General features: G+C 57.7%; 2 protein-coding genes across 2 annotated transcripts; one reads left to right on the top strand and one right to left on the bottom strand.

The window, feature by feature from the left end:
• Positions 1-1,469: 1,469 nt before the first annotated feature.
• Positions 1,470-3,762, top strand: VOLCADRAFT_96405 (uncharacterized protein; the record flags this gene model as incomplete). The annotated part of the gene is made up of 5 exons (XM_002955491.1): positions 1,470-1,591; positions 1,775-1,856; positions 2,314-2,370; positions 2,741-2,953; positions 3,310-3,762. The coding sequence occupies 5 exons, from the start codon at positions 1,470-1,472 to the stop codon at positions 3,760-3,762; spliced, it is 927 nt and encodes a 308-aa protein (XP_002955537.1).
• Positions 3,763-4,929: 1,167 nt separating this feature from the next.
• Positions 4,930-16,365, bottom strand: VOLCADRAFT_96404 (uncharacterized protein; the record flags this gene model as incomplete). Its single annotated transcript, XM_002955447.1, has 16 exons — positions 4,930-4,995; positions 5,811-5,891; positions 7,279-7,310; positions 7,920-8,052; positions 8,556-8,665; positions 9,149-9,215; positions 10,025-10,102; positions 10,805-10,951; positions 11,302-11,367; positions 12,194-12,481; positions 12,810-12,905; positions 13,451-13,504; positions 13,631-13,687; positions 14,001-14,153; positions 14,788-14,988; positions 16,333-16,365. The coding sequence occupies 16 exons, from the start codon at positions 16,363-16,365 to the stop codon at positions 4,930-4,932; spliced, it is 1,662 nt and encodes a 553-aa protein (XP_002955493.1).
• Positions 16,366-16,494: the final 129 nt, after the last annotated feature.

Here is a 16,494-nt window from a genome sequence, read left to right as displayed (position 1 = left end):
CCAGCTCGCCTGCGGAGTTGATTTGAGCGTGTTGACCCGCAAGCACGTGCTGCGAGGGGGCCGACTGAGAGCGGCAGCGGTGCGGAGGAAGCGCTCATCGCCCAGAGCTCCACGTAGGTAGGACTCCACCTGTGTATCAGGGGGTCGGGGGGGGGGGTTCATACGCAGAAATTATCAGGCTGGGGAGGGAGGGAGGGGATGAGGGGGTAGATATGAGGGGGGGGCGTCAGAGACCCCCCGCGCGCATACCTAGAAGCGAAATTTGGGAATGGGGAGGAGGGAGGCAGGGAGAACGGCTTGAGAAGGAGAGTTTGAGGGGGAATCGGTAAGCGAGGAGATGGGAAAGAGGTTTCACGGATTGTGGAGATTGTCAAGTGTGGCACTGGGGTCGTGGGTGCTGGGGTACAGGCATGGCGGCCATATCGATGGCATTGAACTGAAATGGGTGATGAACTAGGTTCAGCAGCTATCCTAGAGGTTTATCTAGGTACCCACCTCAGGATCCCATACAACAACTGGCGCAAAATCCTTGCGAGCTTCGGCCATGCTAAAGTTTTCAAACGCCGATGGGAACAGCTGCGGCAGTTGGACTAGGCGGCGCAGTACGGTCGCGTTATATTATGAACAGAATAATTTTTGTCGACATCCTCATCATGTATCAGGATGCGAATGCATTCATGCATGGATGGTGTGTTTTCTCGACCTCGCCCAGCAAGTACGGCAGTCCTGGAGCCTAAGACATTTCTCGCAGCAGGCACGGAACATACATGCTGAGCAGTTACCAAACCAAACCAAGCATACCAGTTGATGATTGATTCTAAGTGTGAATTTAACCTTTAGCTTTAGGAAGGAAGGTTACCAGAGGAGACGTAGCTGTTCAACATGCCATGCCCTTTTGGCTTTACGGCTAATGAAGCCGATGGCGATGGGGAGCTTTCAAGTGAAGGCGAGCAGTCAGAGGATAGAGGAGAAGCAACCAAGGACTCGGAGGATGAGTCCGAGCGCACTGAGCGAGCAGTACCTGCCATACAGAGTGGAACTGCCAACGGCGAGGCAGGGAAGAAGCAAAAGAAGAAGGCACGTGGATAACCCTCCTTAACAAAAGGTTCTCATGCATAATTTACTGACGGGAGACCTTTTGTAACTACTTCGCAGAAGGTGAAGATTGAGGACATGACCTTTGACTTTGACAAGGATCCGGTGTCATGGTTCTACCAGGTATGCATCATGTGAAATGAACAGTGCACATGCCGCTACCATCATGCAAATTGTTTTGCCTCACCGGAACGATTTGATTGACAGAACCAAATAAAAAGTGAGGCAGAATTTGTTAAGAAGAAAGAGGCGCTTCGGACAGAGGCGCGAAAGCGGTGAGGGTGTCCATGCCGTCGAGCTTGCGGAGAGTGCCCTCCAATTTCAAGGCCCACGGTTTACAACGTCACCTTCCTCGCCGCAGGCTTGACCAGATAATGTCAAAAAAGAGCAAGACGCTGGAATGGCCCTCGGATTCTGACCTGGACGAGCTATCTATACGCAGCAGCGAGCTGTCGGACCTTGACAGCGACGTCGACTCGCTGGGCTCCATTGTGAGGTAAGATTGGGTGCAACGCAACTTCTGAAATCTTTACCGAATGATCACATTATTTGCCCAAGGATGCTGCGCGCCTTTCTGTCATACCCCATGATCTGTTTCCTGCACCCCACTACCTATTACTTCGCCACGCTGACGTGCTGTGGCCCCTTGCCTTTTCCCCGTCCTAACCCTTATCACCAGCTGTGCAAACTCGTGGATTGAGGACGCCCGCTACGCCACGCCAGCTGAGAAGACGCTGTCGTTCGTGTCGTACCTGTCTCTTGTAAGCCTCAAGGGGTTTCGTATCGTAGTCCTGATGCCTTGAAAACCCCGCGTTAAAAAAACCCAATTGCCTGTTGTCGAGCTGCTAACTACAGAAACCCAAATGGCATTTTCCGGCGCGAGTTGCGCTTTGCTCAGATTTGCGCACACCTGCAGGCCTGATTTCCGCACATTTGTTGTCTTGGTTTCTCCGCCCTTCTCTAGCAGTTACTGACGGGCTACTCTGCGCCAGCGTGTGCGCCCGGCTGGTAGTGTGAAGAAAGCATACGCAACCCAACCATGTGGTTACCGCCCTTGCGAAAGTGGGAGGGGGCATTGGTTACCTCTTACCGTCTTAGCACCTGATTACAGTTATCACCATCACCACCACCATCATTACATTACATTATATTACATTACACCACCATCATATGATTTCCCCTCGTTCCCCCGTTATCCCCTTCGTGATGTGGCGTCAGGTGACCATTGCCTGCAGTCTCTATCTCGCCATGCAAGCCGCCAACTCGGTGCGAAAGGTGCGTTGAGAAGGGAGAGGAAAGCCGGCCTTAAGAAGGAGAGGGGGTTAAGGGGATTTGTGTGAAGAGGGTTGTGGCCTGTAGGGCTGTATAAGCGATAAGGAGCAAGGAGAAGGGGAAGTCGCTGGGGAAGTGGTACGTGGGTGGATACACAGGAGGGCACAGGGCCACCCGGGACTAGATAGGTAGGTAGGTAGGCAGGTAGATAGGCGTGCGGTACAGAGGCTCGGGGTCGGGGTACTGCCTGCAACAATACACTGGATGCATTCCCTCAGACGTAGTGACGTGGTCCGACTCATTCTGGCCTTAGCCCGATCCGGCGCCCAATTGATCTGGGTTCTGGTTTGACCCCCGGGTGGTGGTGGAGCAGGTGATGGGCGTGCTGTCCAACAGCGTGTGGCCCAATGCGGCCTTTTTGTGCGCCGCGCTGCTCGGCGGTACTTTTATCGGGGCGCTGCTGGCTACACGGTACCGCTCCCGGCGCATCTTGCTGATCAGCCAGGCTGCCATGTTGGTGCTGTACTCGGCCTTCTTGGTGATTCTGTGCGGCGTGGTGCTGCAGCCCACGGCGGTGGACCCCAAGGTGGGTCAGTGCGGGGGAGCGACGACCTGGGTGAACTGATGTGAGGGGGAGGGAGGTAGTGCGGCGGGGATTGCTGGGGTGTTTTATATGAATTTTACGGAGAGGGGAGGGAAAGGGGAGGGCAGAGGAAAGGGGAGGAGTGCTTCTGGGCCACACCAGTTCGTAATAGTCTGGGTTGTTTCTCTTTAATTAGGGGCGAGGGATAAATACACAGGACTCGTTAATGTGTCGGATGGATTTCGCTTTTTTCTCTTTTCACGGATCTGTTTCCGCCGGTTCCGCCTTTTTCCTTTTCTTTCCATTTTTCTATGCCCTTGCATCACCTGCCTGCCCTTGTGCACCTGCACGCGACGCAGCTGCGCGACGTGGCCTGTGTCAAGTACAGCAAATCTGACCAAGGCTCCAGGCTGTGCAAGATGCTGCCCGCCATCGAGCGCAACCTTGCGGACCAGATGTACAACCTTGCTTGGGCTGGCGGACTGGCGGCCACAAGCTCACTGACGTGTCTCACAATCAGCATCTGGTATCTACACGAGCTGGCATACATTGAGAAGAAGGCCATTAAGCACAAGCGCCGCCACAAGCGCCGGAAGCATTCCATTCCTTGGGAGAAGATCAAGATTGTCGGGCCGGTCACCAAGTGTGGCGGTGGCGGCGGTGGAGGTGCGGTCGGCAGCGGTGGCGGTGGCAAGTGCCCTGTCGCCCATGGCGGCGGCGGTGCAGCGGCCCCTGCAGGGAACGTGTCGAAGTTTCCAGTGTCCGGTGGATTAGTTGTTCCCAAATCCGCGGCGGCTAAGAAGAACGAGTGACAGGAAGAACCCCTTGCACAAAGAACCAATCCAGGGGACGTGGAGCGCGACCTACGCAACAGGAACCTCAAACCTCGCATGCTGGCTTACACGGTGGCGATGGTAATGGTGGTGATTGATGATGGTTGGTTATTGGGTTGGACTGCGGGGTCCAGCTGCAGAGGCGTCGGTGCAGCAATTGCGGCAGTTAATATCGCTGAAATGATGGCGGCGAAACAACAAACGGATGGCGTAACCAGACGTCGTATCTGGAATACGCTGTGATTATGTGAAAGAGCAATCACGGCAGGAGGATGTTGCCGGGGTGCTAGCCGGGGTTTGAGGCGGGCACTTTCCCTGGTGTGAAACAGCGGGATGATTTATCATAATGATTGTCTTAAAATGGTGAGCGCATGGCGCTCAGAACTTCTGCGCTATGCGACACACGACACGGTGGTTGCGGCGGTTGCAGCGTTGCAGCCCCGAAAAAAACTTATGTTTATGTGATAATGTCTGCAAACATGTACATGTTTGTGCATCTCCGCCTGTGCGCAAGCCTTATTACGTACTTGTACATGCCTGCTCTTTTCATTGCTGTTGCTGCTGCGGCGGCGGCGACGGCATTGATAATTTACATGTCAGTCGCGAGAATTCAAAGTGCGCGACAGCTTCCAAATCAGTTGCGTCATTTCCCCTGGGCCGCCGCGCACACGCGGAGGGACCGCTTACGCAGGAATCCTTGAACCGAAGATGCTGGTGTGCGCTTTTGAATGAACTGGACCTTGGGGTGGTGGGGTTTCCGTACTTGCCGTACTTGCCCGCTGTGGTGGGGTCAGATGCGACAGGTTGTCGGGGCCCCCACGGGTGTGGTGGGCTCCCGTGCTTGCACCTCGGTGGCAGCAGCAGCGCTGCCATGGTCGCCGGGTGCTTCGTGGTCTTTGTGGTCTTACTACGACAGAGTTAATTACCAGGGGGCAGTTAACCGTCCCCGTGTTTCGATGTGTGCATGTAGTGATTTTACGTCGTGTACAACAGGTTTTATTTTGTGTGGCACCTTGAACTGTCCTTTCTGGCTCCGGCACGTCATTTTCTGCAAATGTTTGAATGGGTGTACGTGGGTGCATGGATAAGGCGCGCTGTCCTTTTTGCCTGATTGATCTTTCGGCCCTTTCGTCGCTTATGGCTGGTCTAGGAAGGAATGCTAACTGTAGACATGTGTACGATGTTGTACGGCGACCACGTCACAGTCAGATCCTCCAGGTTGAAGGGGCATAGCACCACAGCGTGTTAGCTGGCTGCTGGGTGCGGACCTTTAGTACGACTGCCGCCCTACAACTCGCTCGCCGTACAGAATTAACCGAGAGAAGCTGGCGTATCCTGGGGCGGTACTCTACGGTACCCTAAATGTTGGTGCTTGGAGTTTTATTCCCCGCGAGCTAGCTCCTGCTGTTCTGGTCAGCAAGGGCTTGGACACGGCCTTTTCGTCGCCTTTTGTTGGAGTAAGGCCCATCATCATGACTGACATCTTGTAACTAACATATTCTCAGGATCGCCTTCATTGTCGTCCCCAAGCAATAGCCGTGTCACTTCAGGTCAGGTCAGTCAGGCCCCGATGGGGATTCAAACTCCGTCTCCATTGCCGCTTCCCCCCCTTGGGAAGTCATCGTTACGCTGTCAGGGGCTGTGGGCCCTTTCATTTTTAGAGGGTACCGGACCTCCCTCTAAAGCGCGAAAGGAGGTAAATGCAATCTAGAACGGACGACGAGCTCGCACCAGCCAACCATTTATTAGCCAAACCTGTTGCGGGGGAAATATCTGGAGGGAGGGGAAGATAGCCAAACTGCAGTTCTCTCTCTAGGCGGTTTCTGGAGAGGGAAAACAATACGCCAGTGCTTGGGCCGGAGAACGGACAAGTGGACTAGAGAACAGGACGCAAGAGAACGGAAGGCCCTTCTCTCGCTAGCTAATACGATAGAGCGCTACACATACATGCCAGATGAACGCCTCTCTACAAAGCGTCTTCTTCTTGTTCCAGCGCCCCACAAAATCAAAAGAGAGAAGCAGCTCACGTTCAAGAATGAATAATCGTAAAGTCGCAATTGCCCCAGCTCATCAGACGAGTCAGGCTTGGCGAAGCTGCAATGCTGGGCCTGGAGCAGCAGCGGCAAAGGTTGGCGATCATAATTGATGGTGGCAATTCATTGGTGACCTTGAACTAAAGGTGTGATTAATATAATATACGGGAGCTGCAGTATGTCAGGTGCAGTGCACGAAGGTTTTATTACAGATTGCACCTTTGCACGCATTGCAGGCTCCCCGACCACTGATGGGTGGCTAGTCGCTCTCATGGACGGAGGGTGAGGGATGAGCAAACAGGGCGCATGCGTTGCATATGAGCCGGCGACCCAATGCCGCATACGGTGTGCCCGGACGAATGGAGGAGGAAGTGCTGTGGGAGGACCAGAGTCCAGCTAAGCTGTACGGCGTCCGTTATAATCGCGCCAGGCAGTTACCGCTGGTGTTTTAGTGAGGTGCAAGCTGCAGGGCCCCGATTCTCGGAGGCGCGCTTGTGGGTGCATGTGATGTGGGTGACGTTTTCCCTTCCTTCACGATGACATTTTGCAAATTTTGTCAAAGCGAACTTTGTTTTGTGTCTCCGGGAGCATCTGCGCATCTTGGACAGGCCGTAGCTAGTAACTTCAACCACGTGTCCATTTTCCCTAACTAACTAACTAACGAACTACTGTCAGTTGCCGCTGTTGCCCTAGTTCAGTCCCCGGGTCGCGCTCAGGGCGGGTTGTGAAGGAGGGGCCTCTACAGCTGTTTCATGCGGCGACACCAGCAGCAGCAGCAGTAGCGATAGCAGCACCCATCCATCCATTCATCTACTCGCTCGGAGCCAGTGACAGCCGGTCCGTCCGGATACACTGTACAGTCGCGGCACCCATTTAGCGATACGCCCACATGGGCGGCGCCCACATCTTCCCAGATCTCCACATGCAAACCCATAATCCGTATTCCTTTACATCCGTACATCGCATTGCACGACGATTTGTGCAGCACACACCCATTTCGTATCACACCTGCAGAACGCCTGCCCTCGCAAATGCCTGGGAGCTTGGCGCCGGCAGCGGCAGCAGTAGCAGCAGCAACAACAGTACCAGCATGTGCCGATGTCCGAACACAGCATCACCAGGTGCCGCAGGTGCCGCAGCCGCATCAAGGTGCCGACAGGACCCTCACAACCCCCTTCCCGCTGCACCCTCACCACATGTCGAGAGAGATGCAACCTCATCACCTCCCCCGGGCATCATCACGCATGCGCCACGTGCCATGTTTCACACCAAGAAAAGGGAGGTAGAGGTGGGGCGATAGCTGTCCGAGTTGCCTACCTGCAACCTGTCGGATTGATCACAGGTCCATTGAAGCCGATAGTCCATAGTAACCGATAGGGAGAAGACGCATGGCCGCCCGGCCTTAGTAGGCGGTCCCTCTCCGCTCTAAAGTACGGCACCACCCAAGAAAACGCTCACTCACTGCGACATGGCACTCATGCATGGACGAGCTGGCTGTGGGGAGGGGGGGGAGGTGTGGGTTTGCAGGGCCAGGCCTGACGCTAAGGGACGCATCAACTTGCACCGCCGCCACCACCCAATCTCCTCCTCCCTCCATTCACGATCATTGTTTAGCTCCACTCCCCCCACCTAAACAGGAGTCAGCCATGTCAAGTTTCTTACACCCGTGCACCTTCTCTCCTCCCCAACCCTCTGTCCCCCATTCCTCGGCATATGCCACACACGAAAACCTACCTCAGGCAAACGAAGCCACTACCCATCACGGGCTACTACATAACCCCCATCCCCGCCATCATTTACCCCTCTGCAGAACCCCCCTCTCAAACCTCCCCCCTCTCAACCTCTCTTAACTCGCTGCCGCAGTAAGGTAGTTGGTACGCTGTTGGTTCTTGCCAGCCCCTAGCGCTCCCTAACCAGCACCGGCACCAGCACCACCTACATCACCTTGTCCACCGCAGTACTCAGCCTCACTCTCTTCCCGCCCCTTCCCCATCCCGCCATGCCTCCCCAGCTCTGGCCAAGGCCCTCCTCCTCCTCCTCCTCCTCCTCCTGCTCCTCCTGTCCCTCACGGCTTCCTCATCATCCCCGCCAGCGGTGTCGTACCAATGGGCTTCACGTCCCCGATATCGCTATTGCGGATGAAGTCCGCCCACTGCCGGGGCATCAGGTTGGCCAGAGTCACCGGGTCGGACCCGAACTGGAGGGCCACCTCCAGAGTCAACACGTCGTACAGAACCTGAAGGGCATGCGACACGACCCCAGGGGTTAGGGTTCTAGGGCTGGTAACCCACCGCCCTCAGGCACCCTGGAGGGGGGGACCCTCCGGCTAAACTCCTCAGTTTAGTTCGTTGGTGTGCCGTACCGTAGTTCAGAGTTTGACAATACGAGTCAAGGGGGAGAGGGAAAGGGGGGAGAGCGGGGGAGTCCACGTGCTAAAAGGGAAAAGCGGAGTGGGGAGGCAGGGGACCAGAGGGAGTCCTCACAAGCGAGCCCAGCTGCGGTGCGCCACCTGGGCACTGAGGTTGGCCCCCTGTGAGTCTGTCTGTGTGTGTGTCTGTGTCTCGACGGGTACCCCAGCAGCAGCAGCTCCCGCAGTAAGTCGGTTCGGTAGACCGACCGACCAAACCAAGTCCCAACCCCTCATCTTCCCTCCCCCCCCTCTACACACACCAACACACACACACACCAACACACACACACACACACACACCAAAAACACACACACACACACACTCGCACCTGCTCCACCGCAGCTCTGGTCTTGACCAGCTTGGGCTCCAGCGCTGTGGCTACTGCAGCGCTCTCCTCACTGCTCAACCACAAGTTGTCCAGGACGACGGGAAAGCCGCCTGCAGAGAGGAAAGGGGAGGGGAGGGGGGTGCTGGGAATACGAACTGCCGGCGCTGTGTGTGTGTGTGTGTGTGTTGACGTCATGTCACCCTACGGGAGGAGGGGAGTTGGGAGGGGGTGGGGAAGGGCCGGCCAGGGGAAGAGTCCCTCTCCCCCCCACACCCCCTTCCCGACCTAATTTGGTATGGTATGGTGGTTTACTGCTGTGCTGTGTGCTGCTGGACTGCCCGGCGGGAAATGGTCTCTGTCGTGGCCCGGGGCGTGGAGGGCAGCAGCAGGAGAAGGAGGAGGAGGAGGGAGTACATTGTAAGTACGAGCATGGAGTGGGTTGGGGCGGGGCGAGGGAGCGGTCGGGTTGTTTAATGCCGCTGCCAAGCTGTTTGGGAGCGAAGGGTGATAGTGGTGGTAGCACAGCCGTGGCAAGGAAACAACGAGTGCAACCGACCTCTCCCCCTCCCCTCCCCTCCGACTGCACCGCTCACCGGTGAGGTTACCCGCCACCTGTTGGTACTTGTCGGACAGCAGCTGGACCAGGCCATTCACCTCGGACTGAGGGTGTGGGGGGTATGGGGTGTGTGTGGGGGGGGAAAGACGTGTGTGTGTGGGGGGAGGTGGAGGGAAAGGGAAATTCAAGAGGCGGCTCGACTGGAGCTGCAATGAGGGAATTACTTGTAGTTAAAAAGGGGGGAAGGGAGGGGAGAGGGTGGGGTAGGAAGCGGGAGGACAACGGATTCGGACATCAACACGTCGCAACAAGGACATCACACAGTTCGCGCCCCAGGCAGCCTCCCTTCACGTTGCTGCTCAGCTGCCTCGCTCCCCCCCACCCCACCGCGAAGGCAGGCAACACAAAGGGGGTTCGCACCCAAGGGGCCCTGGTCCCGACCCCGACCCCGCGCAAACGCTAACCCCTACCCCACCCCCCAAACCTCCTGTGCCGTAGTCCTCAACAGGGGGTGCCGCTGCTGCTGCTGCTGCAGGGCCCTCAACCCGGAGCCCCCGGAGCAACAGGCCCCCGCCCCCGCCTCCTCCTCCTCCTCCCCCCCCCCACACACACGATGAATACGCCACCAACCAGACCACACACGCGACCTAAACCCCCTTACTACGCCCTGCATCCTCACAGACAGACAGATGGACAGGTATACACAAACAGTCCTCAACCTGTATACCTCACGGCTCAGCTCATTCATACACGATGCATACACACATATATACAGATACACAAGCTCAAAACCCAACCAGCTCCCTAATCGCCCCCCCCCCCACCCGCTGCTGCGGCTTTCCTTATTTCTCCCCCCCCTCAGGCACCCCAGCGCTCCCATTCCCCCCTCCCCCCCACCTCAATACCGGCCCACCTTGATATCCGCCAGCTTGTCCGCATTGCCCAGAGAGCGACATGCCCGACTGAATAGCCCGCCTAGCAGGTACTGGACCTGTCGGCGAGGAGGAGGAGGAGCAGGAGGAAGAGGAGGAGGAGGAGGAAAGCAGAGCGGAGGGCTAGAGGGTCTTTTCTAAGCGTGTGTGCGAAGGGGGTTGGGTGGGATTAGGGGATGTTCGGAAAGGTGGTGAGGAAGAAGCAAGGCAAAACCACCTCACGCCTCCTCCATTTACACAGCCCACTGGATCCCCACCGCCTTCCCCCACCCCCGGTACAATACTCCACACCAGTGTTTTCAAAAGTGGTTACTACGTGGTGAGCAAGTGGTTACTGAGAAAAAAGTTCACTGGGAAATGTTTCTTAGAGTCAGCTGCCAGTAGTAGAACCAGGTGGTGGTCGCCAGGAAATGGGGGCCACAGACCCCCCCGGGTAGTGGGGACCACCTAGAAATGTTTTCGACGCTTGGATGGGAGCAGTGATGCTCTACTGAGCTTGGCTCGGGAACACGTTGGCGTACATAGCGTCAAAGTTGGATCTTTGGATGCATGGTTCTAGTGGGCTCCTGTTCAGCATATACTCGCTTGGGGGAAAAGATTCGCAAGGTGGTTACCAAGGAAAACCCCCGCAGTAACCACTTGGTCACTAAAGGATTACCATCGGAAAAAAGTTTTAAAAACACTGCTCCACACCTCCACACTTCCGTTCCGTCCCCCACCCCCACCCCCCCCCACCACCACCACATCCCCATCCCAATCACCTGCTTTAGCCCGTCATCCACGGACAGGTGACTAATAATGCGGTCATGGATGCGGTCCGACTGCTCCGGGCGCTGCCACAACACGTGCTGCAACAACAAACAGTCGTACTCCGAAACCGTGTCGCGGCCGTTGCAGTACGCTGCCACCTGGGGAGGAATGGAAGGCGGGTAAGGGGAGGAGGAGGAGGAGGTGATGGTAACCAAGGTGATGGCAAAAAGGGCACAGTGGGTGGGTGGGTGGTGGGTTAGGCCTTAGAGTTTTGGGGTTTTGAGGGAAAGAAATGGGGTCTGTCCATCTCTCTGTCTGTATGTTTGTGTGTGTGGATGCTACAATCTGTTTCCCATCCCGCTCGCCTCCCCTCGTGTCCCTCCTGTACGGCAGCAAGGTCCGCAAGCTCCGTCAGCCAGTTGGGCCCCCCTTGGCCGACAGGCTGCCCCGCACTCCCCCTCTCACCTCCTGCCCTCCCCCCCACTCCCCACCCCCCCCCCACACACACCTGCAGCAGCTGTATGGACTTCACCAGACGGCGATCCGACACGTAGACGGGGGGCTCGAACCGCTCCTGGAGGGCGGGCGGGCGGGAGGCAGGAGGGAGGGAAACATATTTGCACTTCCAAGTCAAGAGGGGGGTGGAGAGAGGGAGGGAGGTAGCCGCAGCTAAGAGGGGAAGATGCCATCACCCGCGGCAGGAGGGCACATCTCCCCACCCGCCACCAGCGCCAACGGTGACTGCTTCCCGCTCACACACATACACACACAGAGCCTTTTTCCTCGTTCCATTTCCTTCGCACGTCGTGTTTCCTCCACAACACAAACCCAACCTCCCCGCCCCTTGCCTTCCCCCCCCGGTCGGAAAGGGCTCGGCGGGTCTCACCACCACCGCATGTACGCGGTACACACATACACATACATACACGCAATCATGTACATCCATCTGTGTAAACATCTACCCCACCACCTCCCCCTCCGCTCGACTCTTCCTGCCGACACGACATCCCGCACATTCCTCCCCCTCGCCCTCCCCCCTCATCAAGCGGCAGCAGCAGGGGAATCTCCCTCCCTCAACCCCTCACCCCCAGCCACCCAGCCAACCGGGTTTCACATCTTCTCCTGCGGTTCAAATTGGGTGACGTCACGGCCCCGCCGGGGCACAGTGCCCGCTGGTGTTTCTCCGGCCCCCCTCCATATTTCCCCCCGCCAACACACACACACACACACACACCACCACCACCTTGGTCATATTCCCGTCTGACGCCCCCAGAGCCCGAGTGGTCTTCATTTCCGGAAAGCCCCTCCGCGTCCCCCACCCTCGCCTTGACTTCCCTCTTCTCCTCTCCTCTCCTCCTTCAACCCTCCTCCTCCTCCTCCCCCCTCCCCTACTCGCAGACCTGCAGGTGAATCCGCAGGTCTGTGACCAGCTGAATGACGCTCTGCGGCACTCGTACGGAGGACAGCGCCGCCGCCTTGCAGCCAACAATGTCTTCGCGGGTGAGACGGAGGGCCGGGTCCACACGACGGGAAATGCCGGCGCCGCCTACAGCCTCAGAGCCCGAGTAGTACGTCAGCATCTGCGCAACGCCTGCGGGCGACACCTGCCGTACTTGCCGCCGTACAAGGAAACGGTCGTACAATGCATCGAGCTCCTCGCTCTCCGGCAACTCGTTGGAGGCCCCCACCTGTTCTCCAGCGAGGGGGAAAGAGGGAGCGGAAAAAGAAAAAAGGAATGCAGGGGAAGGGAATTGAGGTGGGGTTAGCAGAAAGGGCGGGGCAACTCAGGGGGCAGAGGGACATACACCGGGAAGAAAGAAGAAAAAAATATGCCGTACAAAGCAGCCGTACAATGTCCTGCGCTGAACGAAAGCAAGCGACTAACGTCGTGTGATAAGCGCGCTAGCAGGGGAAAGGTACGTTCCATGGTAGGTTCCTGTGTAGGTTCATCTATGTATGAGTGACTGCTTGCACTGCCGTACTTCCCCCCGCGCTTCCCCGTCTTCTCTCCCGCACCATGCTTATGAGAGGCACGGGTGTTCGCTTGTTTCCGTTGTCGAAGAGTCGCTCGTTGATGACGGTGAGCAGCGTATTGAGGATGGCGGAGTTTGCCTGGTCGAAGGGGGGTGGAGGAAGGAGGGGAAGAGGAGGTAGGGGGGCAGGGGGGTTAGGGATTGTGTTGTGGGTGGCACCACCAGGGCCCCTAGTTGGAGGGAAAGTGGAAGAGAGGGAAAAACACAATGTACGAGATGCAAATCCAACAGGGGGGGAGAAGGGGAGGGAGGGAGGGAGGACAATGCCCCAACCAAGACGAGAAGCAGGGCCCGCCCCTTGGGTTTCAAAGGTTGAGTCTGTCTGTCTGTTTGTGTGTCCGGGGGCACCACGGATAAATGGATTGACACCGAATGTGTTTCAGCACCCAACACTGTATCAAACCCGCTTCCTTCCAACCAGCCGGGAACCAACTTCTCCTCCTCCCCGCACCGCCACGCCTTCTCCTCCCCCTTCCTTTTCCCCCCTTCCCCCCCCCCACACACAAACCCTAGAAAGCCCGCTCGGCTTCGGTCTGATGGCGCAGAACCGAGGACCCACATCATCAGGGCGCGAAACCCTCCCATCCCGCCCAATGTACGGTAGCTACATGTACGGCGCCGCACCTTGAAAATTTCATCAATGAATGCGACCTCCGCGGTGGGCAGGTAGCCATCCACCTGGGAAGAGGAAGATTATCACGCAGGCAGTTGGGGGTTTTCACAGTTAGGTGGTTGACAGTTAGAAATACATGGCAGTTGGGGGTTTGAGCAGTTGTGCCTTGACACGCGCACACATCGCCCCACCTGGCGGATGTATTCGTCGTTCTCCAGAGCGCGCATTGACAGCGGCCCAAATAGCTCCTGATAAGAGGGAAATGCGGGCGGGAGGAGGGCGGGAGGAGGGCGGGGTGGGTGGGTGGGGGTAAGCAGATACCGGGGATAGACGGAAAGATGGGGGAAAGTCTAAGCACGTAAAAGATGGGGGAAAGACGAACCACAAACGAGTGGCAGAGGGGGACGAGAGAGAACACGGTGACGATATTGAACAATGTCAAGCGGCGCCACGAGCACGAAAGCAGAGCCCCTTTCCCCCACCTACGTCCCCCCACCTACGTTCCCTCCAACCGCCTCCCTCCCGCCCCCTCAGCCACCCGCCTCCCCTCCTCCTACCCACCTCGGGTACAGAGAACCTGGTGAGCAGCCGCTCAAAGTAGGTTCCGTCCACCAGGGTGTTGAGGCGGCGGCCCACCTCCGACTTGGCGGTACCCGGCGGCCCGATCAGCAGGATGTGCTCTCCCGCCATGGCGGCCAGGAGCAGCAGGCGCACCTGGAAGAGAGCGCGAACGTGTGGATATAAAAAAATGGGGAACGGAGTATCACATGCTCCGGGGGCAAAGAGCCAAGTCGTGAGCGTGAGCGTGTGTGTAGATGTGGGTGTTGCGGATGGGGTGGGTTGGGAAGGAGGGGAATCATTAATGTATATGGAGAAGCTCAAAATCCGACACCTCTGCAGGATGGCATGCGAGAGAGAGAGAGAGAGAGAGAGAGAGAGAGAGAAAAGGATGCTGGTAGGATGGCAATCGGGATAATGAAGTCCGGGAGTGGGGGGTTAAGTGGGGGTGCCGGAAGGGGTGCAGGAAAGTAGGAAGATGAGCGGAAGAACAGAAAGCGCTGTGAAGAACCCGCCAGCCGCCACCAGCCGCCACCAGCCCCACCCGCCCACAAACCCCCCTCCTCTCCCCTCGCCACAACCTCCTCGTCAAATGCGATTCCCCTAAACCCGCACACCGCACACTCTTCTCCCTCTCAACGCTTCCCCTCCCCACCTCTTGCATGTTCGCTTACCTCGTTTACCCCCTCCCCTCCCGGGCCCTCCCCCTCCCTCTCCCTCTTCCCCTCCCGGGCCCTCCCCCTCCCCCTCCCCTCCCGGGCCCTCCCCCTCCCCCTCCCCCCCCTCGCACCTCGGCGTCTCGCTCCACAAGCCCCTCCTGCATGACCCCGATGGCGTTCTTCAGTTTGGCCTTGAGCCGCTCCGCCCGGACCGCCAGCGCGGGGTCCCGCTCCGCAGCGCCTCGGGAACCGGAACCCCCCCCGGCCGCCTGACTCAGCCGGGACTTGACGGCCGCCATGGCCGCATCCACCTCGCCACGAATCGCCGTGATCTGGCGAAGAGGTGGAGAGGGACATTTTTTCGCAGGGCGACAGCAAGAATGCGCCAAGTTATGTGACGATAGTGCGGGAGGTTGTCAAGCTGATCGGCGCAAGAGCTCTCTTTAGCTGTGAGCGTAAAGGTGTGTGTTAGGGTGTTGTTGTTGTTGTTGTTGTTCTTCCTCTTCTTCACGATTCCAAGGGTCTTGGACCGGTTCAGGTGCCCCGCCTTTTTCTCCTCTCACGCCGTGCTGACGGCAGCACGCAGAGGCCACCTGACGGTCCAGAAGACCGACAATTCCCGCGCGCAATGGGTCTCACTCACTCCCGAGGGACTTCACCGTCTCTTCTCCCCCCTCCCGCCCCACCCGCACACTCTGGTGTCAAAAAGAGTCAACCCCCGAGTAAAACCCCAAGTCCTCCGCACACCGCAGTACCGGTACATAGTGAACCTCTTTGCCCCCCTCAGAGCTGGCTCTAGGTACTCTACGCACTCTAGGGACTGACTGCCGACACTGGTCCGCTTGGGATCGGGACCGCCGGCGGACCGCGGAGGTGGTCCTTTGTGGATGGCCTCATGCGTCTTTCACGGTTCCACCAAACTAGGATCTGGTCGTATACAGGAGGTGCGGGTGTGGATGTGTGCGGCTGATGAGTCTACTGAAGGCTACTTTTGTGTGGCGGCGCCGGAGCGGGGAGGCGGGGAGGCTCTGGTTCTGCAGGCCCCCGCAGGACTGGGGAAGCATGCGGCCCAGATCGGGGGCAATGCAAATAACCAAAAGCCGGCGCCCGGGCAGACAGCTAGCGCAGGTGCGTGGGGACAGACAGTATGTGGCGTGTGGGTATGACACGGGGACGCGGAGGTGTTTGGGGGAAGAAGCCGCTGCTAAGGAGGCTTTGGTTGCACCAAGATCCTTCGAAGTGACCTAAAGCCCGTTCTCCGAATTGGGCATTCTTGGGTGTCGCCATAATTGCACGCACAGCAGGCCAGAGGAACGACGGGGAGTGGGGAGGGCTATGACGCGAATTAGAGGGTGAAATGACGGGTGATGAGGCCGGGGAGACGTGTCACCCTACGGATCGTCCCAGGCTTTGCTTCATTTGAGGCTTCATGGGCGTGGGCGGAACGTGGGTAAGGGTTATGGCGAACTGCCAACCCAGACAGTCCTACATCAGCATTCGTCTTGCGCTCCCGCTCCATAAAGTCTCCGTACGCGCCTGAAAGCCGGCAAACATATTGGGCAGGAGCAGGGCATCATAATCAAACTTTGTCACAGAGAATTACGAATTGGGTACAGCTCGGGCAATGTAGTGTTTCTTCATCGGGACATTGCGAGCACCGCAGCTCTTAAACGCACCCGCAACGTAAACAACCCTTGCACGCCGTGCATTGTTAATCCGAGCTGAAGGCACGCGAGGCAGAGATGTTTGAGACGATGGAACAATTACATGGGCTAGTTGTCTAGGCTCGTGCCCTCGCCTTGTAAAGGCTGTCAGAGAGGAGTGGGCGGTCAGATGCA

Source organism: Volvox carteri (assembly GCF_000143455.1).
Source record: "Volvox carteri f. nagariensis unplaced genomic scaffold VOLCAscaffold_52, whole genome shotgun sequence".
NCBI classification, from domain to species: Eukaryota; Viridiplantae; Chlorophyta; class Chlorophyceae; order Chlamydomonadales; family Volvocaceae; genus Volvox; species Volvox carteri.
The sequence above is the reverse complement of the archived record's forward strand: the minus strand, read 5'-3'. Positions and strand labels throughout refer to the sequence as shown.